Source organism: Gekko japonicus, unplaced genomic scaffold, assembly GCF_001447785.1.
Source record: "Gekko japonicus isolate JY-2015 unplaced genomic scaffold, Gekko_japonicus_V1.1 scaffold126, whole genome shotgun sequence".
Lineage (NCBI taxonomy): Eukaryota > Metazoa > Chordata > Lepidosauria > Squamata > Gekkonidae > Gekko > Gekko japonicus.
Genome location: NW_015162477.1, coordinates 1,729,165 through 1,753,534, shown reverse-complemented (window position 1 = coordinate 1,753,534; position 24,370 = coordinate 1,729,165). Strand labels below are relative to the sequence as shown.

The 24,370-nt window shown below is 43.5% G+C and overlaps 1 protein-coding gene across 2 annotated transcripts in view; it reads right to left on the bottom strand.

The window, feature by feature from the left end:
- Positions 1 to 12,946: 12,946 nt before the first annotated feature.
- CREB5 (cAMP responsive element binding protein 5) overlaps positions 12,947 to 24,370 on the bottom strand; it is a 261,112-nt gene continuing 249,688 nt past the window's right edge. For both annotated transcript variants that reach the window (XM_015405789.1, XM_015405790.1), the window contains 3 exons: positions 22,503 to 22,730; positions 17,003 to 17,111; positions 12,947 to 13,132 (listed from right to left, as the gene is read on the bottom strand). In XM_015405789.1, the coding sequence (XP_015261275.1) occupies positions 12,969 to 13,132; positions 17,003 to 17,111; positions 22,503 to 22,730 (501 nt within the window). In that variant the 3' untranslated portion in view covers positions 12,947 to 12,968. The remainder of the gene's footprint in view (positions 13,133 to 17,002; positions 17,112 to 22,502; positions 22,731 to 24,370) is intronic.

Here is a 24,370-nt window from a genome sequence, read left to right as displayed (position 1 = left end):
CCACAACCTAGAACTCACTGCCCATCAGCTGCATGACGGGATATCCAAGGGTTCATGTACACATTTCAAAGTTCTCATGTTTGCTGCATAAGGGTATGTTGACTTTGAATCAAATGTGCCACGGGAGTTTTGTGCATCCCAGCCCCAGACTCATGGGTGCCCCTTTCTCCTCCCAGTATAAGGCTGCCAGCCTCCAAGTGGCAGCTAGATATTTCCAGGAATTACTACCGATCTCCAGGCCCGTAGCTAGGATCTTTTTAGTGGGGGGGCCCTGGGGAAAGTGGGGGGGCAGCAAGCAGGGCCGGCCTGAGGTTGTCCTGCGCTCTAGGCGAGCACAGATGCCAGCCTCCCGGCGGGGCCTGGAGACCTCTCCGTCAGAACCAGGCTGGGAGGAGGGTCACCCAGCCACCGCTCGCCTCCACCCCACTGCCACCACCGCTGCTCGCCTCCCCCCTCCCAGCCACCGCTGCTGCTTGCCTCCCGCCCCTGCCTCCCCCGTCCCCACTGCCGCCTCTCTGCCAGGCAAAGAAGCCACAAGGGGCGGGGGCGGCGGCCAGCGGCGTGGAAGAGGGTGTGGCGGCGAGGAGCGAGCAGGATTGTGGGGGTGCAGCTATTACGCCGCTATCAGGGCTGCTACTTTTTAAAGTGAGCTCTGTGAGGGGGGGAGGTACGGGCGCGTGAGAGAGAGGTTTTCCTTTCCTGATTCCCCGACTGCTGAGAGAGGAGGAGATGGAGGCAGGGTGAGCGGATGGTGGGCGGTGAGATGTGCTGCTGCCTCTCCCCCCCCAGCCGCCGCCACTGCTCACCTTCCCCCCTCCCAGCTGCCGCCACTGCTCGCCTCTCGCCGCCTCCCGCCGCCCCTGCTGCAGCCTCTCTGCCAGGTGAAGAAGCCACAGGGGGAGGCAGCCGGCGGCGTGGGAGAGAGTGTGGCGGCGAGGAGTGAGCAGGATCGCAGGAGTGCACAGCTCTGAAGTGCAGAGCCATGGCCGCCCATGCACCATGCCCCCACGCGCCGCCGGTGGGTTCCCCGGCAAAACCTTCCCCGGCTGCCTCTGTCGGGCGCTCCTGAGTTGCTAAGGGCACCGGCGGCGGGTTGCAGGGGGAGGGGGAAGGGGGGAAGGGGGAACAGAGGATCGGGGGAGGGGGCCTGCAAAACCCATGGGAAGACTGGGCCCCGCGGGCCCCGCGCGAGCTACGGGCCTGCCAATCTCTAGGCTACAAAGGTCAGTTCCTCTGGAGAAAATGGTTGTTTTGGAAGGTGGACTCTATGGCATGACACCCTGCTGAGATCCTTCTCCCCAATCCCCAGGAATTCCCCTACCCAGAACTGGCAACGCTACTTCACCACCACAATGTGCGTGCAGAAGTGGCAGCTGTCTTCTCCTCCGTGCTATCCTCTCCACCTTAAACTGCCTCAGGGAGCCACTATTGGCTGCGCTGCAAAGCTTAAGTGTAGCAAGACAGGTAACATGGTTTTCTTGGAGTCATAAAACTCCGATTGTATGTCTGAGTCAAACACAAGGACTTTCTAATGGGTAAACTGGCCCATATAATTCACCCATATAATCAATGCTAAAGTGAGCTCTTCCCCCTAATCTTTTTTGCTGTTAAATCACAAATGACTTATTGAGACCCCATAGGGCAGGGGTGTCAAACACGTGGCCCGGGGGCTGGATTAGGCCCCTGGAGGGCTTCTATCAGGCCCGCAGTGGAACTGGCTGTCTTCTGCTTCTTCTTCCAGTTCTGCTGCTGCTGCGTCATTGTAGGTTTGCAGCTTACAGATATGCACCTGAACAGCATACTCAAGATTGCAACAGCACAGACATTTTGATGCAATAATTCTGAGAAGAGGTGTCAGTTATCAGACACTGTTAAATAAACAAAATATTCTACAAAGTTCTACTGTTTTAAGCATGTTTTTATTTTAAGGTAAAAAAAACCACCTTTGTGTTTGTGTCCTTTATAAAGTTTATATCTCCGCTACCTGGCATTACATTTTATGACACACATGGCCTGGACCAACAAGGTCTCATTTGTGTCATAACAAATGAGTTCGACACCCCTGCCATAGGGCTTTCAAGGCAAGAGCTGTTCAGTGGCGATTTGCCATTGCCTGCCTCTGCACAGTAACCTTGGACTTCCCTGGTGGTCTCCCATTCAAGCAATAACCAGGGCCAACCCTGCTTGGCTTCTGAGATCAGACAAGATTAGGCTAGCCAAGTATCAAGGATAGCTTATGCTACAATAAAACTGACAGTCTCTATGGTGCCTCAACACTCCAGGTAGTCACGGACTGTTCTCCACTAGCCTTGTATGAACGCCATAGCATGCAACACATATTGCTGCCTGGTTTTTGCTGCCAAAAACTAACATGGGCTACCCCTCTGGAATTCAGTACAGCAATATTTTTTTTCCATATCTGCCTCCTCTAGATTGAAAAACTAGCACTGCAGTGCCAATCAGACATTTTGCCAAGACTCCCATCTGCTAGTAAATGCTAGCAGTTGATTCATTAGTATTTCAGGCCCAAAAAATGCACATGACAAGACATATGTTAGCAAACAAGTATAGCATAAGGATCAGGCAGCGAGATTAGGTTTGGATTTAGGGTTGCCAACACCCAGGTGGGACCTGGAGATCCCTCAGAATTGCAATGGATCTCCAGCTTACAGAGATCGCTTTCCCTGGGAAAACATGGCATTATACCCCACTGAAGTCCCTTCCCAAAGCTCACCCTTGTAAGGCTCCATTCCCCAAATCTTCAGGAATTTCTGAGCCCAGAACTGGCAGCTCTTCGGAAGTCTTGTCCAATATATAGTCTGTGGAAAGGTTTGAGGATGCAAGATGTAAAGTCTATTGCTTTCATTGAATAAAAAGTGTTGGCAGGCTCAGACATAATGGCTGGGTCCCTGAACTACCTTTCTGCTTGTTGGAGGAAAATGCATTCATGGAACAGGTTTAGGACCCCCCCCCTTTTTTTGCTGATTCACCTACTCATTGCAGTCCCCCCTTGACTTTCATGTTTGTGGGTGTCCACTGATTTACAAAGGAATGGTTTCAGGGGGCACAGATAATTACAACCAGGGAGGGAGGCAGACAAGTCACTATTTATGTAGCAGTGCTCTGCGTAGGATCCGTGTCCGATCAACCAAATTGATTACTCTTATCCAGGGCCTTCAGAGAATTTTGGGAGACAACTAGACAAAAACCCTTAGTCTCACTTCCAATGACTTTTGACTATAAGCAAAGGAGAGTGGTTTTACGCTGCTCATCCCACACCGCGGTTAAAATCTCAGATTCTAGATTTCTCTCTCAGGTCTTTAAAAAACTGGCAGAGCAAACTAGAATAAAACCTAGCATTAAGGAGTTGGCTGATGGTCATTAGGTAAAGGCTGTCATTGAATGCAAGCCTGAGATCTGCGTATCGTATGCATATGTCATACCTGTGTAAATGAATTTGCCTTGCCTGGAGAGCTGTTTATCTGTTCCAATTTTCTTCTTCTTTTGGCCGGGGGACTTTACTGATGATGTTGTGTACTTGGTGGCAGTAGTGGACTCCCAGTGAAGAGCCATCCTGGGTTGGGGATATAGTGCACACTCATGCAGTCCTTCCTCCCCTCCCCTCTTCCCACACCTTATGCATTGTCATTCCCTTCCTGCTTCTTCCTTTGCCCTTATATATGAGAACCAGCGAAATTTCTACAAAGTGCAGCTTGTCTGAAAACCAGAATTACAAATCATTACCAAACTATGGCTTTTACTTCTGGCTTCCAGGCATACAGTGCTTTGCAGAAATTGCAGCTGACCAGTCTACTTTCACTTCTGGTTTTCAGGCATACGGTACTTTGCAGAAATTGCGGTTGACCTGCATACAAGAAAGAGGGGCAGAATCCAAACATCTGTGGAAAAGGGGGAAAGTTGTAGGGTTGCCGACCTTCAGGCTGGGCCTGGAGATATCTCAGAAGTACAACTTATTTCCAGCCCACAGGGATCAGTTCCCCGGGAGAAAATGGCTGCTTTGGAGGGTGGACCCTAGGGCATTGTACCCTGCTGAGGTCCCTCCCCTCCCCCAACCCCACCCACCACAGTCTCTTCCTCCCCCAAATCTCCAGGTATTTCCCAACCTGGACCTGGCAACCCTAGAAATGTTAGCCCAAGTCTTGTGTATGACAAGCCCAACTGTAGTTTCCAGTGAAATCCTTTACTGTGTTTGAGATTTGGTGAATTCAAGGCTTGACATTACGTTTCCCTCAGGAGTGTAAAGAAGTGAAAATGGCAGGCATTTAATTGCATTTGAGTGCTTTATTATACTGGAATTGCAGTGATATTATTAACATTTGTACAAATGCACAAAATCTCTCCTGGTTAGAAAGAGACATAGAAATTGGATCTAGCTGGAACATCTCCACAAATTCAATGTCCATTTGTAATAAATGCATTCTCAAGGCAACAAAAGAAGCATAACATAACATTAAACATATGAAAAGCAACTGCGGCAGTGCTATTTACAGGTATGTACCCATTTTTCTTTCTCCTCCCAGTGTGGGAGGTGGTTGGATTTATTTTTTTTTACAGAATAAAACAAAACACAAAACGTTTGCATATTTTACAAAAAAGCGAGGCTCATGCCCCAGCCCTAACGACAGCACCTTTATCCCCCTGTAGAGTTCCAGAGTGCTTACTCCACCCAGTGCTCAGTGTTCTTTCTAAAAATCAATCGACTTGAGTAATAGCGTTTCATAGAAGCTACTGGGATCGATCAACCAGTGCTTAAATGGAAGAATCTGGGGATGGGAGGGAAGTGAAACAAGGTTTTGTGACAGTACAACAGGTATTCCTTTGCTCTCAATCACACCCTCCTTTGCACCAGAACTGCTTGTGACAGGAAGGTTGGCAGGGCTGCAAGATCAAGCCCTGAGAAGACAGTAAATACAAAATATTTATTTCCCCCCAGAAACCTGCTTTCAGGGCTTCAGAGAGGACTCCATTGGCAAAATGATGAATTTTACTAATAATTTTCATTCTACAGCACTCAGTTATATGAATATACAAAACTGGCTCATAGCTGACTCAGTATTCCTTACTCTGACCAGCAGCTCTCAGGATCTCCAGCAGAGAAGGATCTTCCTGGCATTTGCTACCTGAGATCCTTTAATGCTGCAGTCCTCTGCAACTTGACTAGAAGCAAGTCCCAAAGAAGTAAATGGACTTTGTTCTGTGTAAATGTGCATAGGATTGTGTTGTAATTGGAAATATCCAGAGGGCTTGCTGGGGCCTTTCTGCATACAAAGCAGGCGCTCAGAACTGAGCCACGGCTCACTGTTCTCTTCTTGACCATTGATGTCCTGTCAGTGCCTGTAAAGGTAGTTTTCAGTGTGAAAAGCAGGGTGGTAAAGAGGGAACAAAGAGTAGGTTTCCGTTGTTGGCCACTCCTGAGTCAGAAGAATGGGAATTTGTTGTTTTGGTTCCCATGTACATTTCCATTACATTGAGCAGAGGTGTATTGTAGACCAAAAGAAAGGCTTTGTCCCCCTGCAGGGTTTCCCTTGGTTTTATTAATTTACAGTCTTGAGACATAACACGAGGGGGGAAAGTACCATTTGATGCTTAATAGTAAGCAAATTCTCTCAAAACCAGACTGCTTAATGAGATGGGATAAAAATATTTGTTTCACTAAAGCTCCTGCTACGGATGGTGTATTCCACATATTATGAATTTTGTGTAAACAGAGTTGAACATGATGTTCAGTTGTTATCCAAAGGAAACTTGGAAAGCTCTCCGTTTCCCACTCAAGAGGATTAATCTTGTAACCCCGCACTAACATTTTGGATTAACATTGTCATTAACCTCCCACCCCCTATGTAAATGATTTTGAGGGATAGAAAAATAGCTGAAGGACCTTTCTCATATTATTTCTTCCAGCACGTGTATTGATAATACAGGGATTAACACCATCACCTAAATGAATACTTTTGACAGAAAAAAATATATAAACTGTAATGTGGGAATGGCTGCGTGAGGGTTCACTGCTGACAGCATATGTTTTGAAGTTGGCATTTTTTACTCACTTATCAATATGATAATTGGTATTAGTCACATGGGGGGGAAAGGAAAATGCAAACCTCGTAAAGGAAAACAAGTGGCACTGGCAAACAATTTTGCTGCAAATCTAGGGTTCACTGACAAAGGAGACCTCATCAACAGATACAGAAGAAAAAACAATACTTTTTTTGCCTTCATGTTTCATATGGTGGTATGAATCCTTGCTGTTAGACTTTAAAACATGAAAAAGGTGCTGTCTCTCATAATGTTACGACACGACATGATATTAAATAAGCTTAAAATTCAAACTGCTTCTCTGACCACTGCTGGGACTGTAACTACATCTCTGCTACAGGCAAACACAGCTCAACAAGGGATTCCACCTAAGGCCGCCATTCCTCTCTGTCTCCCCTCTGCTCTACCCAGAGCAGCCCCACCCCCGATTACTTTCACCAGCATTCTGGGATCCCTATTGCCACGCTGCCCAGGAGGAGTGAGGAGAGAGAAGTAGTGGCTTCTTTGATTTTTGACTTGGGAGTTGAGTTAGAGGCAGCAGTGGCAGCAAGGCTGGGGGAATTAGGTGGCAGCAGGGGGCGGGGTAGCAGTGCAGACTGCTGTCCCCCAGATCTGCCACCCAGAGCCACTGCCTCACCTTGCCTCATGACAGAACTGGCCCTGGGCTTCCTGCTGTGTGACAAATCAGGACACTTTGGAAATATCCATGGTTTAACTGTCCCAGAGACTGGCTTAAAATTGGTTTAACTGCCCCACCTGGGGCTTGTAGTAAATATCTTTATCAGAGGATTCCGATAAAGTGTGAAACCAGCAATCTTTAGGGAAAGTTATCTTCTGTATAAAAAGTAACATTATACCAATTTATAGTAGAGATAGGGGAACTTGATTCTCAAGGTACAAGAGAACAAGAGAAGGTTAGATGGAAGGGGTATTATGCCATTTACTGACTTTTCCCATTCCAGTCTTTCTAGCACCTGTCTTTCAGAGGAACTTTGAGAGACCAGGGTAGATAGGTCACCAGTTATATCATCTAAATAGCTCACTGGTGGATGTCTTACAAGGGAAAGGAAGGTGGGGAGGCAGCTAAAGTGCTATTTTCAAATAATATAAATAATTGAAATGCAGGAAGATGCTAATTAGTTGCCACCATTTCTGCTCTCTAGGCACCATTTTAGCAATTATACAAATTAAACTCTTTACTTTCTCTTCCCATCCACCTGGCCCAATTTTATCTGATTTATCCTGTAGCTTCACCAGTCTAAAACTCCTGAACACTGTGAATAAGGGACCCAGAAGAACTGATAGGGCCATTTAGTGCAACTCACTATGTGATACACTCTGTGATATTCAAAAAGAAGCAAGCGTCAGGCGGGATCTCTCCATTGGAGTTGCTTACAATGAGCCTATTCAAGAAGGCAGCTTTCCAGTTGTACGGCTTATTTCCTTTTAGCAGGCATGTGCACATCTTTAACAAAAAGGAAACAGTTGTACGCTTGTACATTTTTGTTGTTACAAAAAGCAGATGCTGCTTTGAAGAAAACACTGAATTCTGGACACTTCCAGGTGGTAGGCCTCAGCCAATCATTCCATCTAAGATGGGCAATGCCAGCTTGAGATCCACAAAGAGATAATATATATATATATATATATTTATATTTATATATTTACATACACATACACTGAGAGTTGTGCACTGCAAAACTAATGGAGAAATCCACCCAGACCTGTGGCTGTTGCCCATCTCTGTTCATTTCAGTGAGGCCTGAGTGATGGTTCAGGCTCATGAATGAAACAGTATGTCAGCAGTCAATAGGTGGATTGCCCCCAAAGTGTTGGATCCAACCCCTGGGGTTGGATCCAGAGGTGCTCTTCTACTCCTAGAAGAGCACTTTTGGATCGAACCGCCAGGGCTTGGAATCCAACCTGATTTAACTACGAAAAACATAAACAGATTCTATATAAGAATGCTGTTTAAATGGAATGTGTTAAAATAACATTTAGTAATAAATACTTTATAAAATTCTATATGAATACTAAATTAATAGATTCCGGTTTGTTTGTTTTTTTAATTTCACTTTGGTCCTCATGAGTTTCCATAAATCCACTATATAAGTTTTTTTTCTTTTCTTTTTTTGTAAAAAAAAAGGGGGGGAGAGTTGTTGCCTAAAAGTGGATTCTAACTAAAAGACTGTTTTTGAATTTAAAAAAACCCTCACTAAATATTGTTGCTTAAAAAATATAAATTCCTCCTACAGAGGGTCAGTTGTAGCTCGCTTGTTAGAGAAAAGCAGAGCAGCAACAACTAAACAAATGTTGATTACAAAGAACCCCCGGTCAAAGTGATTGCCCGCCGGTCCTTTTCCACCCTTCCAAAACAGGGCTGTACATTTTGACTTAAAACAGCCTGAACAAGCTGGTGATTAAACTCACCATTGCCAGGCAGCAGAATTGCACTCACACGATTTGTCCTCCACAGGTTGTGTTAGAGGACTATGGCTTGCAGGGGGGAGGGGGAATGAAGCAAAGCAAGACAAGCAAACAGAAATGACTTTTATATTGCCATACAACCCTTTAGGATAAGTATTGCAAACAGCTGCGCCCAGAATTTCCAAGATGCTTTCTTTGTTGCATGGTAAAATTGGGGGGGGGAGAGAACCCCCCAAACCAATGCTTGTATACAAATATGCTCAGGTCCCAGGTGTTAAATTCTAAGTGAAATGGCTGGCATTTTATCCAGTGATGGGGGGGGGGAGTGTTTAGATACAGAGCCTGAAGTTAGAAAAAAGGGACATATCAACCGCTAGTAGAAATGCATAAAATGGAGAAAGTGTTCCGCTCTTTCTGCAGAGGTGTGAGAAAAGTAAGGGAGGAAAGTTCAGGGTTATTTGAAGCCTAGAAGTTAAGTATCTAGACAGTAAGTTAAAGCAAGTTTGCCCAGAAATCAGCACCATGTTCCTCAATGGGGCTTACTAGGTGTCTTTAGGATTGCAGCCTTACTGAGTTCAGTGATAATAACTGTAAGAAGGTATATAGTCAGCTCCTACGTGTATTTGTGTTCGAGGAAAGCTGAATACAATCACCTCTTAAATGGAGATAGGATACAATTACGTCATGACCACTGTGGATTCATCATGTATTTGTCTGTTATGAAGGTGTGCAGTGTCTTGTGAAATATAACAGGAACCTGGCAGGCAGGGGGGGGGACGGGGGGGGGACCCTCCTAGGTCCAGAAAGATTGGGTTGTTCCAGTTTTCCAGGAATGAATAATTCTATGGAGAACAGTATCAGTTGACCAGAAGTGTGGTAAAGTGGCTTATTGGTTTTGAAAGCTCACACTTCTCTAAAGCTGGTTAGTCTTTACACTGTAACAGGTCTCTTTGTTATTTTCAGCCCCTTTAATTGCTGAGCAGGAAAACTTCCTTGTTTTCATCCTATCCTATTTGAGCTGAGCACCTTCACTTTTAAATGGTGGCGTCAAAATTAAAGGCACACTTTAATTTTAAAAAAGCTCCACTCTGAGTTTAGTACTGGTTTTACAATAAATAAGCGTTCCACAGACAGAAGGGTAACTTTAGCATGAGAGTGGTGGATTTCTTTTCGAATTCATGCTGAAGTTGTTAAGCATCAAATTAATTTGGTAAGAATCCCTTTTCAAAGGAAGCTTTGTTCCCAGTTCAGTGCTTTGTGTGTGTTCTTTCATATGCAGATAGAGCACCTGTCAACTGGGCCTCTCCATCCATTTTGATGGAGGGGTTATTCCATGTACATGTTTCTTGAAAACTGCTGAGCTGCTGTCACCTCTGTTAAAGGAGTTTCTCCATTTACTGAAGGTGAGACAGTTCCATATATGTACACACACACACACACACACAAACACACACACAAGGACTCATTGATTGGGCCATTTATGTTCTAAAGCTGTGTTTCATCTTAATTTTGTCAGAGCCCTGATGAACCGGATACAGGGGGGTCCATATCACTTGCCATATCCATATTTAAATAATGTAGAAGTACATTTTTTCCAAAAATATAATAGAAAAATATCTTGTATTTCTAGCATTTATACTGTTTGTTCTTTGAGTGAATTAGCAAAGGCTACATTGTACTGAGTCCTTAGTGCCTTCCCTTCCCTTCCCACCACCTTTCCAAAATCAGTTATATATCTAAATTGTTTACGGGGGTGGGGGGTAGGCAAACCTTTCTGGCCCAAGGGCTGGGGGGAAAAATCTATCATCTACCTGTGGAGATGGCTAGTGTGCTGGCATGCAAAAGCAGGGCAGGGGGAGGAAAGAAGAGGGTTGTACTTTTAGACGGGCTTAGAGGAAACCAAACCAGAGCAGGGCTTTCTGTGCCCTTGGTACCCTTTGGCTGAAAAAGCACAAATTACAAGGGAGAGAAAGAGAGAGACTCCTCTACTTGTTCTTATTGTATCTCCTCAATCCAATTGTTCAAATCTAATAAAACAACAACAACAAAAGAAGAGGGTTTTGATTCTGCACCAAGGAATGCTAATCATGCTGGCAGTTCAGTTTTGCAGAAAGGAAAAAATCCAAAAACAAGAATCCCCAAACAAAACAAACTTTTAGGGGTTTCAGCAAGTAGCCAACTAACTGTAAACCTCAAGTCCCTTTGCTTAAATCCCAAGAATGCATTTCTTTTTGGTATCTTAAAACCAAAAATAGTTTTAAATAGTCTGGAGGCATATCCAGACTACTTGCCAATGCTGTTTAACGAAGATGAGATTTGTTTCCTGTCTAGAAAGGTGGTCCCTTCTCTCAGTGCACCGCAACATCTTACAGTGTGGTTCTCACAATGTGCTGCAACTCTAAAGTCTTTTTGACACAGTCAGGTGGGTTCTTAACTGCCAAAGAAGATGATGACTTGATTTAACTCAGGATCAGTTGTCCATAGAATTAACAAGAAAACCAATCCCTTGTAATAAATATTTTCCACCCAGTCCAAACAGTTTGCTTCCTGATGCTGGACTGATCCATGTAAAAAAAAAGAAATCCTAAACACACTTACTGGGAAGGGAGCCCCTCTGACTTCAGGGATTTACTTTAAAGGGAGTGAATTAGAATATTTTATGTTAGATCAGTGCACCAGTTTATAGACCACATTTCTTTGGAAGGAGTAAATATGACCGGCTCCAGCAGTAGTGATACAGATACCACTTCCTCGAGGTTTCTTCCCATGCAGCTGCAGTTATGTGCCAATGCTGGGATCATGTGCATTGGGCCAACAGCACAACTCTTTCTTGTGCGTCTGTCACCCAAGTCCTGCTCCACTGGCTCTTTCAGCATGGTTCTCGTTAGTGGGAAAACATAGACAGAAGCCCTGGAGAAGGAGCTTCCATTCTGCTGTGGGATGGCACCCTGTTCTTCACAACCACGGAGTGCAATAAGGTGGGGCAGTCCTTTGCTGTGCTCCCATTGCCCTGAATTGGGGTAGGCATTTCCCACATTCCTTGGCAGAACCAAAGAAAAATTAAAAACGGACCTAATGCGACTGATCTCCTACAACAAAAATCTTATGTGCCTTTCCTTGTGTTGCTGACATAAGCAGGGTTTCACCTGTGCCTAAGCTGCTTTTCCCTTCTACTATTTATTAAAAACTTTAAATCAGGATCATAAAAAGAGAGTGTGTTTTTTGTTTTGGAAAGGCAAAACCCAGTGCAGCTGTGGATAAGTGGCTATTGAAAACAGTACCCAAGCCAGCTGTTTCTGTGTGAATAGGCTGTGGGCCTGGAGGCTTTTCTTCAACATTAGTGTTTCTTGAGAGTTAAAAAGAAAACAGTAAGAGCAACGAGAAATAGGGAGTCAGAGCTGGAGGCTGAAGGACCATAAGAATGTTTCAGGAGCAGAATATATGGTTTGCAAATGGGAATGGAAATGTAGACTGAAGACAAAGAGACCGGAAATTCTGCACTCAAGAATCATGCAACTTTAAAAGATTGCACATTTTATATTTTTCATTCATTTACATGGGCCCTATGGTAGTAGGAATAAGGAAAGGGCCTGTGAATAGAGAGAAGGACTGATGGCCTGCCAGGTATTGCACCTCTATCTAGGGTTCCCAGCTCCAGCCTTCAAAATTCCTGGAGACTTGGGGGCAGCTCTGTCCCCTGGAGCATTGCACAGGCTGCCTGCATGCAAAGAAATCTGCGTTTCCAAAAAGCCCAAACAATAAAGAGAAAAGAAAAGCCCTGAAATTGTCAAGAATTTAAATTCCAAGCCACAGCATCCCAAATTTCACATGAAATCCTGGGCCTGTAGAGTTGTAGAAAATAAAGAGCTTGGACAAGGAATAGAAAGGGAGCTGTGGGGCACATTGCCATGATCTGCTGTTTGTGCCAGTAAATGTGCAGTGTATAGAAAACAACTGCAAAAAGAGAAAAATGGTATGCAAGGCTATGAATTCATTTGGGGGTCTGGTGCTTTTGCAAAAAAACAGATGGACTTATTACATTGTCAGCCAGGCTTCCTCCATGTATTTATAGCCCAATTACTCCTTGTTGCTTACATATAACCTGTTAATATTTCTTAAGCCTCATTTTGACTAACGAGTGGCAGTTTCACATGTTTCTGATGCCTCAGCTTGCAGTGGTGAGAAAAGAACATGACTATGTACAGGAACAGATTGGTTAACAAAGCAAGTAACTGGTACCAGAAAACTGGAGAAAGCACCAAAGCATCTCTCAAGCTGATAGCATAATCATTGCATAACTCCCTTTATTATTACTAAGTATAAAAGACATTTTAATAACTATAAAAATGCAACTCAAGAGTCTTTTGAGGGCTGAAGTGTCTTCCAGACTTGAGGATACTGCTCAAACAGTAAATGCCTTTAACAGAAAGGAAATTGGATATTTTATCACTTTTCCCCCCCTAGCAGTTCCCAACAGATAGCTTTTAAAGGATTGGATTCATATCTGTTCTGTGACTTGCAAGCTGGTTGAGGGTGGAGCTTCCTACGACATCGCTGACCGTAGAGGAAGTGGTAATGGTATTATGTTGGATGACTTGTTGCTGTGAGCAGGCCGGGACAGGACTTGCAGGAGGGCTACTTTCAGGACCTGGAAAAGAAGACAAACGAAGGCTCATGCCCATGTCAGTAGAACCCCTCTTCCCTGTTTAAATACAGAAGAGCTCATATGGTTCATGGCACACATAATATCCAGGAAATGCAGAAACTAGGTACTAAAACTAGCAAGACGGTTTTAAAAACAATGGGTATCGGTATATGCAGGGCTACCTATGTGTTATCTATCCTGTACATTTTGTCCCACCTTTCCTCCAAGGAGCTCACAGCAGCACAGGTGGCTCTTTCTTCATTTTATTTGCACAACAATCCTCTGATGTAAGTCAGGTGGAGGAAGAATGACTGGCCCAAGAGTGCCAAATAAGCTTCATGAAGTGGAATTTGAACCCCGGCCTCCAAGTCCTTAGTCTGGCTTATGACTGAAAGCTTCACCCTTATCTAAAAATGTCCATATTTACCACCTGAAATGAATACAGTAAATCATAAAGCAGTCCTGCAATACTTGCATGTAGCAAAATATGTAGCGAAATATTTTCTTTCTTGGCATGTGTCAAGAATTCAGAGCTGCCATAGCAGAGTACTGAGTATATTAGGCTGGATCCCACAATGTGATAGCAGAAGCAAGGCCTAGTTCTGGAACTCAGCTTAGTTTGGCTTGCAAACATTGAGCAAGAACTTCTGTAAAAGCCTTGTATTTGATGATAACTTTATTATGTAAACCTTGTGCTATCTCATTTGTAAGCACTAAAAGCAAGGCAGGTTACAGTCAAATTGATGGTGCAAATGTTATCTGTGACAACTTTCTTGTGTTTTTGCTTACTCAAAGGCTCTTGCTCTTGTCAAGGTGGAGCCAATGTTACTTAGATTTCCTTAATACTGACAGGTGGAAGAATTAGTTATAGCATAATAATAAAAATAATAGTTTTGTTGAACATGTCACCCTGCCCTTATGCAGCCAGTTCAGCTATTTCATAAGAAGAACATTCCCCTGCAGTAGGAGGACCTCTCAAGAAGTTGGCTGGATCATCCAGGCCTTCTTGGACCGAAGCTATTACTTTGGAACATTATGGAGCCTTTTCCTTTCCTTTCTTCCCCTGTTCTCAGACCTGGGTCTTGAACAATAAAACATGAGAGCTTAAATAAGACCCATGTCTGAAAACACCTCCCTTCAACACTTCTCTGTGGCCTCTAGGAATTGAGCAACAAAATAAGTACATTTAGAATCTGAATCCTCTAAGAGGAATTGAACCTTTTGCTCGAATGTCTCTAAAGGAAACACAATCCATTAATCAAAACATGGCATAATCCATTTTAGCCTAGGCTGAATCCCACAAGGACATTGCAAGAGAATTTGTGCATGACAGTCCACTGATGGGAGGGGGCAAGGACATAGCCAGTCTGAGAAAGGAATCTTTGCAAGATGACATTCTGTAGCCACAGTCCTGGATTTGCTTCCCGTTGCCCACTTGACTGGGCACACAGCCAGTCTAGCTCCCCATCAAGCATACCCACATACAATAGTTTTTTTCATTCAAATTTTATATTTAGGTATATAATTAGGACTATGGCTTAGATCTCACTGAACTGGGGAATATGGTTGCCAACCACCTGATAGGGTCTATAGATCTTGTGGAATTACAACTGATCTTCAAATTACCAGAGAAAATGGCTGCTTTGCAGGGTGCAGTGTTATGGCATTATACCCTACTTAGGTGCTTACCCTCCCCAAATCCTGCCCCCCCCCGGGCTATACCCCCAAATCTCCAGAAATTTCCCAGCCTGGAGTTGGCAACACTAGTGGGAAAACATTGGGACAAAACATGCAGGATACTGGAAGTTCTAGGAATGAACTCCCAAATGGGATGTTTTTCTTTTTTAAAAAAACAGAAAAATGGGTACCAATTCATATCCGGACCAAAACATGGGGGTTGTGGTAATTTCCTCCCATGCCATGTCTCTGAAATCACCCTATCATTACTATTGTGGTCAGCTACAGGCCATCATCAGAATGTGAATGGACCAATGGGACAAACTACAGCTCTACAGGTATGTTGCAGCTTGGAAAAATGGCAGAGAGGAACCTTAACCTCACCCCATCTTGAGCTCAACCTCAGGATTCCAGGTCTGCACATGGAAATCCTGAGAGCTTTGAGGGAACTCTATGGTAAAGATCATAGAGAATGGGAAAATTTCTTGAGTGTCATGGATGCACCAACCAGAAGTGATGTCACCACATCCCTGATGTCATCCTCCCATTTTCTCCTGTGAGAGTAGGGGAGAGCTGGGGGATGGGGAGCAACTGGTAAACCTATCTCAATTGGAATTCTGTGTGCCTGATTTTTTAAAAAAAGTGTGACAGCTCATTCACAGAACTCCTAGCATCACACACAGTATGACCCTGTGTCTCACTATATGACTTCTGACTGCAGATGAAGGTCAGATTCTCCTTTACAATTAACCCCCCCCCTCCATTCAGAACCTAATGAGGCATAAGGAAGATGAGCCATGTATATTTATACACAAGTCTACCTGTTCTAAAGCAATAGATACGGGGAGAGGAGGCTATTTTCAGCCAAAAAACCTCCCAGATTATACAGGTGAGGAGAAATAAACCACAACTCTTACCCACCTTACCTTGCTTTGGTGCTCTGTTGCTTTCTGCTCTTTTCTTCCAGCCTGGCTCACTTCCTGTATTGGAGCTGGGCTGGAAGAAAAGTGTTGAAAGCAATGGAGCGCATTTGAGGTAATGAGAGAGAGAAAAGGGAGGGTTTAACCCTCTTACCTGCATGCTTAATTTTTATTAAAAATCAGAAATTCCCACAAATCATGAATTCCTTTCTCCCTCACTCATGTTTAGTTGAGCCCACAGAAAACTAGACTTCCATTCAGCCTTGTCCCTGACATACTTTTTAAGAAATGGGAGATTTATTTATTTATTTATTTATTTATTTATTTATTGCATGCTGGAGCATTCTACTGTATGAGCTCCACACCTGTATTCAGAAGTGGTACAATCCAGGCATAAATTTACCATTTATGTGAGAACCAGGCCCACAGTGACTACAAAATAACAGTGACTTAGGAATGGATCCCACCCAGTTTTACTGTTGCTGCAAGAGGGAGGAGTCTTTCGGCCCATTAAAAATTATGTTTGAAATCATAGAACCTGTATGGATGGGGAAGCAGTGAGGAGGCAAATTGCTCAAGATAACCCATTCTTCCTCTTGTCCCAGTTGAAAAACAGGTAGAATCCTGCTCTAACAGTGCACTCCTGAACAGAGCTACACCCTTTGAAGCCCTGTGATCAATAGATCTAGAAGGGTGCAACTCTGGTTAGGACCAGTGTTCCCTCTAAGCTTGGAGTCTTGTGAGCAAAAATCCTACTTTGTGAGCTACTGGCATTAATGTTGTGAGCGAGCAATTTGGCTACTGCATAAATTAGTTTGCTCTGGAGCCATCCTTCCTGAGCTAAGACAAAAATATGTGAGCTGGAGGCTAAAAAGCTGTGAGCTAACTCACACTAACTCAGCTTAGAGGGAACACTGGTTAGGACTACACTGTTAGTAAGGTGTACAGTACCATGCTCAGCAAAATTATACACTTCTAAGTCCATTGAAGTCCAAGTCCAACAGAGCAAAGAGAGATGACATTTCCTAGATGCTCCTGGAAATTTCAAATCCTTTTAGGTTTCTATACTAAACAAGCATTATGTATGTTAAATTGTTCTCCAGATCTCTAGAACTAGTTGCTAGTACGCTTTATCACAGGAACTTGTTCTCCATTGTCAAATTCCATAATTTTCAAAGATATTCTTTGAAGTCATTGTTGAGGAATTCAGAGAGATCAGACAAAAAAGAGTAATGTTCATATGTAATCTGGAAAATACAACACAATTGCTACTTACTTAGGTATCCTTGTGACTCTTTTTGCATGGCTGTTATTGGACAGTCTTTATGTGTTAACAACAACTGTTTCAGCTGTGCTACTTCGTTTTTCAACATAGAGACCTCATTCTAGAAGAAAAGAAAGACTTTTACTTTTAAATAAACACATCTGAGCCTTAAGAGGATGATAATTCATATTCCTCTCATTGCTATAAACACAACGGCAATGCATAGGGTTGATTGTTCATCTAATTCTTTATTTAAAAAAAATACTTGATCATGGGACAAACTATTTATGGCATAGACCTTTAAAAGCTTGGCATCTGATATGCCATGATTATTACACTCTTAGTATCAGCATTGGCCAAGAACAAGACATCAAGAGCCAGGGACATGGGCCTTTACTTGCAATCCAATTAGCAACCTGGTCGTATGCTCTGCTGCTCACCACCAGGAAGGCTTAGGGTCAGGCATGAGCCTCAGCATCATCACAGAATGAGCAAGGAGCTCAGGACAGCATATATAGTTCTTTCTCTACCCATTTTATCCTCACGCCTTTTTATCCTAAGAGACAGATCAGACTGAGAACCAGTGATTGGCCCAAGGTCAGCCACTGAGCTTCTCAACAGAGTGTGGATTTGAACCCAGGTCGGCCCAGTCTGACATTCTATATTTACACTAGTTTTTAAAAAATGGGCTTTTTTCTCCAGTACTGGATTTGGTACAGTCCACAAGGCAGAAGCAGCTATCACTACCGCTTGTTGCAAGTGGGGAAGACCTAGAAACCTCATGGCCTCTATATTCATGATTTAATTCATGAACATGAAGAGTAGTGTGTCTAACAATCTGCATTTTTAAAAAAAAGCTAATTATGGAAGATTAATATTTTTAAAATAATTCTGGTAATCCAGTGATCTCTTGGAAGAGGTACTCAAACATGCACATGGTTATCCTTTGATTTCCCCACATGTGCCTGTGTTCAGTGGATACACTCCTGTGTACAGTGGATACACTCCTGTGTGACTGAGACAGATATTGTTTCTAAATGAGACTCAGTCAACAGAGCTAAAAAGAATACATTCACTTGTCTGAAAATATATGGCTCCATTATTATGGGTTAGGTTTGTAAAGTCAGATGAAATTAATCAGAGATGGAAATAAGACAGAGGATGATGGCTAATAGAAATTAATGCTTTGGCAAATATCTTCCCTACAATCTTAAAAGCTAATTTAGGTTTGCAATGCATCATAGATCACATCTAGCCATTATTCAGAAAAGCTCGTTGTGGATCAGACCTGCCTATCCTTAGATTTTTACATGCAAAAATATAATATTGTATGCTACAGGTGGCAAAGTTCATGTTTACAAGTAGCTGAGCTCTGATTCACTCATATTGTGATGCCATACTGTGGAATTAAAATACTTTGTGAAACAGAAAAAATATTAATTTGGTATAAACTACCAATGTTTATGCAGAAGCATATGTTTGTTTCTCATTGTTTTCTGAATACAGAGAGCTATTTGTTCCTGAATCATTAAAGGGGTGGTGGTGGTTTGCCATTAAATCATGCCATTTCACAAACCCCAGCTCTGCTCTGTCTCAGTAAATTTAACAATCAACAGATTTTCAGGTTTCCTTAATTTTAAAAGGCTCTTTTAAATTTAAACAAATCCTCTCCAGATAACCGAGATATTTTTGCTTGCTATATTAATCTCCATTAACTCAGGAGTTTAAGGAACTCTATAACCAAGAACAATCTATGGCTGTTCAGTCTTTTATTCCTAAAGGTCAGTAGCGCATTAGCCTGTAATGATTACATGGTAATACAGTAGAAGTGTCAGCAGAATAATGAAGGAAAGAAAATTTAGAAAAAACACTGATATCTAAATTGCCATCCATGGGAAGATTTTTTTCCTCCTGTAATGTTTGTACAGGGGAACTTCTCACTCAGCTGTCTAGTAAACTATTTCTCATGTTCAGTGTTGAGATTATAAAATACTGTGCTTCAAGAATGCAACCATTCTCCCTCCTCCCCCACCACTAATAAAAAAGTTCATCTAAAGCTTCAGTCATGGATACAAAGAACACTGCAGGGGTCCACAAACATAGTTAACGTGTCTCCAGCAATCACCCCTCTCTAGTGATTGCCTGAATTGGCTATCCAGAACACCCCAAGAAATTCCTTCTTTCCCCAAGAGAACAAAGAACAGGAGGGGTGTCTCACTTCATGCTGGGTAGGACAGAGAGTTCTTGTTCCTTCTCCCAAGTTCTCTGACATACCATGGGAAAAGGAAGTTCAGACTCTTACTTCTCACTAGACGTTGTAAGGACAAAGAGCAGAGAGGAATTCTTACCATACCTAAGCTTGGTACAAAGTGAATACTAGACTCTTCTGTGTGCAAATTCAAGGAGGGAGGGTAAACTTGGTGGCAATTACAATGTTCTTCTTCTGATGTTGGTCAGTATTGATTATCTGCTAGGGAAGGGGCCTTGGCTCAGCCCCAGATCCAGCTCCTGACAGCCTAAGAGGGGAGGATTCCGTGCCTTTAAGAGCTGAAGAAGCATCAGGATCCACACCTACTGTAAGTACGGAGGAGGATACACGGCAATCTGAGCCAACTACAGGACGGTTTGCACCTGGGATTGATCGGGCCGTAAGCAGCTCACCACCTGCATTTCCCCCACCTGTAAGCCAGCTTAGGGATAGGAGACGTCAGGATCTGGCTAGCCGACAAAAAGAAGCACGTTCAAGAGGGCGGAGATCCTTGAGCCCTGAGTTTTAACAGCAGCTAGGACCTCACAAAAAGGTGCTAATGGGTTAATGAGCCAGAGCACTATTTAGCAGGGCTTCTGGCCATGAGCACTTTGTGCTGGCAACCTTGTTCGTAGAACCAGAAGCTCTGCACCTCAATTCCTGTTTGACTCTGTGGCTTTTTGGACTCGGCTTGTGTTTTTGGACTTCTGCCCTGGCTCCTGACTCCCAGCTTTGAATCTGACGACGCTCTCGGCTTTGCTATCTGGACTCTGACCTCTGGTAACATTTGACTACGGCTGTGTCTGGTGTTTTGGGACTTGTTTAACGCTCTGCTGACTGCTCTCCTGGCTGACCCTCGGACTTGTCTTGTGACCCACCCTCCCAGCCTGACTCCCTGGCTCTACTGTGACACACATGCAGATCCCAGATTCAATTCCCAGCATCTCTAGTTAACAGGTTACTATCTGTTGTGAAAAACCTCTATCAGAAACCCCAGAGAACCACTGTCAGTCAAAGTAGATGATACTGTGGTGGTCTTGAGAGACCAAGGGTCTGACGCAGCTTAAGGCAGCTTCGTGTGTTATTTATTTTTAATCTGAGGAAGCATAATGTAGGAGGAAGCAGCTCATTACTGAACCTTACAAATGGTGTAGGACCAGTAAAACACTAAAGTAACATTCAGAACATCGAGATCCGTGGTATCCAGAGGAAAGCCTCGGGATCCTTCTGGGAAACCTTCCCCCTTACTACTTATCGCTCTGGTGACCATATGGCTCTGAGCATCCGCTCTCCCCAAGGCCAGTTCCAAGTTCTGGGAGGCCTATGGCAGAGAATCCGTAGGCCCCCCTCCTCTGCCCACCACCAAGCAGTCATGCCCTCCTACCCGCATGCCTCCGTCCATCTTGTATGTCCTTCTCTTGTCTCCTCACAAGCCACTCCTATTTGCCATGCTCACAGGAGCCTGCAGACTTTCCCCCAGAGGCACCAGACAGTATGTGCAGCAGGAAGCATGAGTGCCGGAGCACTAGCAAGTGAGTGGGGAGAGGGTGCCAGCAGTAGTGGGCAGTGTACCCTCTAAGCTACGCTACTGTGACCTAGCTCACAGTTTTTTAGCCTCCAGCTCACAGATGGCTCCAGAGCACACTAATTTATGCAGTAGCCAAATGGCTCGCTCACAACTTTAATGCCAGTAGCTCACAAATTTTTGCTCACAAGACTCCACAGCTTAGAGGGAGCATTGGTAGTGGGCCCTACCAGAAGCCCTTGGCCCTGGCGGCTGCCCATCTCAGGATATGCTGATGCTGGCTCTGGCGCTGGCACTTCCATTCAGCCATGCTGGGATGAGAGGGCAAGGGACAAAGAGGGTGAGGGAAGGCCTGGTCTGCCCTTAAGAGTCATTGCTCATGCTGATGAGCCTCTATGCGCAAGTGTCAGGACCAGCACATGCCTCCCCATCTGCAGGGCTGTTGGGGAACCCCACCCCCCCACCTCAGTTGAAAGGTGGGAAGGAGTGGTGTTAGAGGACTTCACAAATGGGCTAGTGTCAGCATGGCACTACAGCAGTATTCGGAACATAAGAATTTGGAAACAGTTAAGGCACCTTCCAACATAGCCAGGTATCACAGAACACCTACGTTTGAATTCTGACAACACTGAGAAGAGTAAACTACTATGCAGAGAATCTAAAATACTTCAAGAAAAGATTTCTACCATTTACCAGTTGCTTCACTCCAGTCTCTTCGTTGTGATACACTATTACCCGGGAAGCAAATGTCAATCAAATGCTAATTCACTCATTCTAGTGACAGATAGTACCTCTGTTTATCTGAGCAGTTGCTAGTATTCCAGCGATAACATTCCTATTCAGTTTTCTCCTCCATGTGGTAGCATTCCATGGACTTTGACAGCCTGGCACGGATACACTTAAGAAACAATTGATACTCTCTGCCCGTGATATTCTTCAGCTGTTCAGTGCTGTGAGTGAATTATTATGCCAGGCAGCTCACACTATCTGTATTGGAATTAAGACCTAGTGTTTAGGTGTCATACTCCACAGTAGGAGAGGTTTCATCCTGATCAGAATATATTTTGGCTTATTTAGGCCACAGTCCTGAATTCAGAATGGAGAAGAACGTGAGTTACAGAGTGCCCCTTTTGGCTCTTAGCAGTGCGTGTGATTTGTCCTATAATATCCTGCTTCTACTACTAACAGGGTTGGATCCAGAGGAAGATTTCTTGTGTCCCCCCCTTGCACAGGCAGAAATATACAGAAGACCACACTGTCATCTTGAGCTAAGCTATCGTATCCCAACTTGCGTTTCTGCTTGCACAAGATATTGTGCACATAATAATAATCTGGTTCTTCCAATAGATCTGGCAATATTTTTAGCGCTATTGCTTGCATAAGTAGAATTGTGCTAAGTGAGCTCAGGTTTCTGCTCATGCATCACAGCACCCAACCCACTGGCAGACATCACTGCCTACTATTTACTGAAAAATTCTGTGTAAGAGCTATCAAAAGGATTGGCAATACAAAAAAAGAAAAAGAAAAGAAAAGGTCAGCTTGTGAACATCGACACTCATCTTGTTTAATATTTGCCAAATGCAACATTTTATTCCTAAATATAAAAAATTAAGATTGTTGTATTAATAGTCTCATGGGTAGCACCCCCGGTTTAGGTCAAGAACATCTTGGTAGCACAGCAATTGCCCACGATGCAAACAGTGCCTCTGTGTCCTAGGCATGTAGACAGTATCCCGCACCTGAAGTTGCATGTTTGTCTGGGTGAGTTCTTCTGCTTTCTTTTCCAGTGACATCACCCAGACCTTCCTCTTCTGTCTGCAACGTGTGGCAGCTGCACGGTTTCGCTCCAAAAATTTCCGCCTCCTCTCGTCTGGATCTTCGTCCACCACTCTCCTCCGGCGCCCCCCAGTGGGCTGAGGTGGCTGTATTGTTTGAGTGGGCTGCATTTGCTGGGCTGCTGCTGATACCTAATAAGAACAATAACTGAAATCAGTTAAGTTACCAGTGAGGGAGGATGACACTGTTGCTAACAGTTAAATAATGAAAGGAAATTAAAAACAAAAAAAACAACCAGCCTATATTCTTTGAATGCAGACATTTTGGCAAGATATGAGAATGGCGCAAGTTCAAAGGCTTCACCAGATCCCCTTAAATTACTCTTTGACAACCAGCCTGCCTGGACCAAGAGGATGTTTTGAAATAACCTTTTTGAATTGCAGCAGGCAGGAAAAAATATTTTCTGCTCCATCTTATTAAAAATGTTTCATTTCATTTCAACAGCAGTAAAGAAAGCATTTGATTCAAGTGTGAAAAGTCTAGATCTTTCCAGTGACTTGTATTCCTCACAGAACAGAAGGAGTCTTGGGACTTTTCATTTTGTTCATAATGTCAAGACATGTTCCCCCCCCCCTTCACACTGTACATAGGCTTTGTTTATATGCAAAGCCACCCTAAGATAGCAAGCCAATCATTTTTATTAAGTGTTGGTAAGGAATTAATCTAAGACTGAGTGAGTTAAAGGCTGATAATGGGAAACAAAAGGTTGTCTTGTCTTTGTAATCTTGGGACAACTGTTGGCTGATTTAATGACCATGAATTTGTCGCAAACTGTGGGCTGAGAACATGTCCTCCTGATACCTTCTAATGAAGTACAGTGCCATGCAGGGCTATTCTCTGAGGAGGATCAGAAAATTTGAATCACCCAAGTACATCTTTGCTTTGCTATATACCTAGAACTGATATTTTATTGGGGCACCATAAAAGCTTCCAATTGTTGATTGGTTTCCAATTGGTAGCAAGCTTGGTAAAATTAAATGCTAGCTTTCCTCACTGAGTGAGGAAAGAAAGGACCTGTGAAATGACTGCTTGCTCTAAGAAACTAAAACTAGTATATGGTCACTTCATTACATGTCCAAACTCTGGCTGCATGTAATCAACTCCACATTTCAGACTGCTACCAGTATTGTGAGAACTAGCTGACAGCGTCTATTTGGCATGAGAAGGGTACTTTGAGCAATGCCAGGTGCCCTCTATAACAGGCATAGGTCTTCAGTTCCAAAGTGACACACCTGAAATGTAAAAACCTCAAAGGTCTCTTTTAAACTGTCGACGTAACATCAAAGACCATACGCAACACCTTCTGAATCATTTTTGGATACCCAAATTTTTCCTTAATGCAGACTTTCTCCATCTTTATTCAGTGTATAAATACTGATTTTAAAGCTCTGCTTCTCAGATCTGCTCTTTTATATTTATAGAAGAATCCTTTACACCCTTTAAGATTCTTTGCCTTAAAGTAATAGTGATTTCCCCCCCCAATAAGGAACAAGTAGTGGCTGCCAGGATATTAATTTGAAAGCAAAAGAAACAAAGGGGATTCAAAAAAATTGAATCAAGAACCAAAAAAGGTTAGTTACAAACCAAGTAGAGGGCAAATTACTAAAAGCAATATGTATAACCCGAGTAATATAAAAAATACATGTATTTATTGTCAAAGGATATAAAACATTTATGGGCCCAACTGTAGCCTCATTACAGGATAAAAATACAATATACACAAGTGGGAACTATTGTACCCTAATGCGTTTCGGCCCTAATAGGCCTTCCT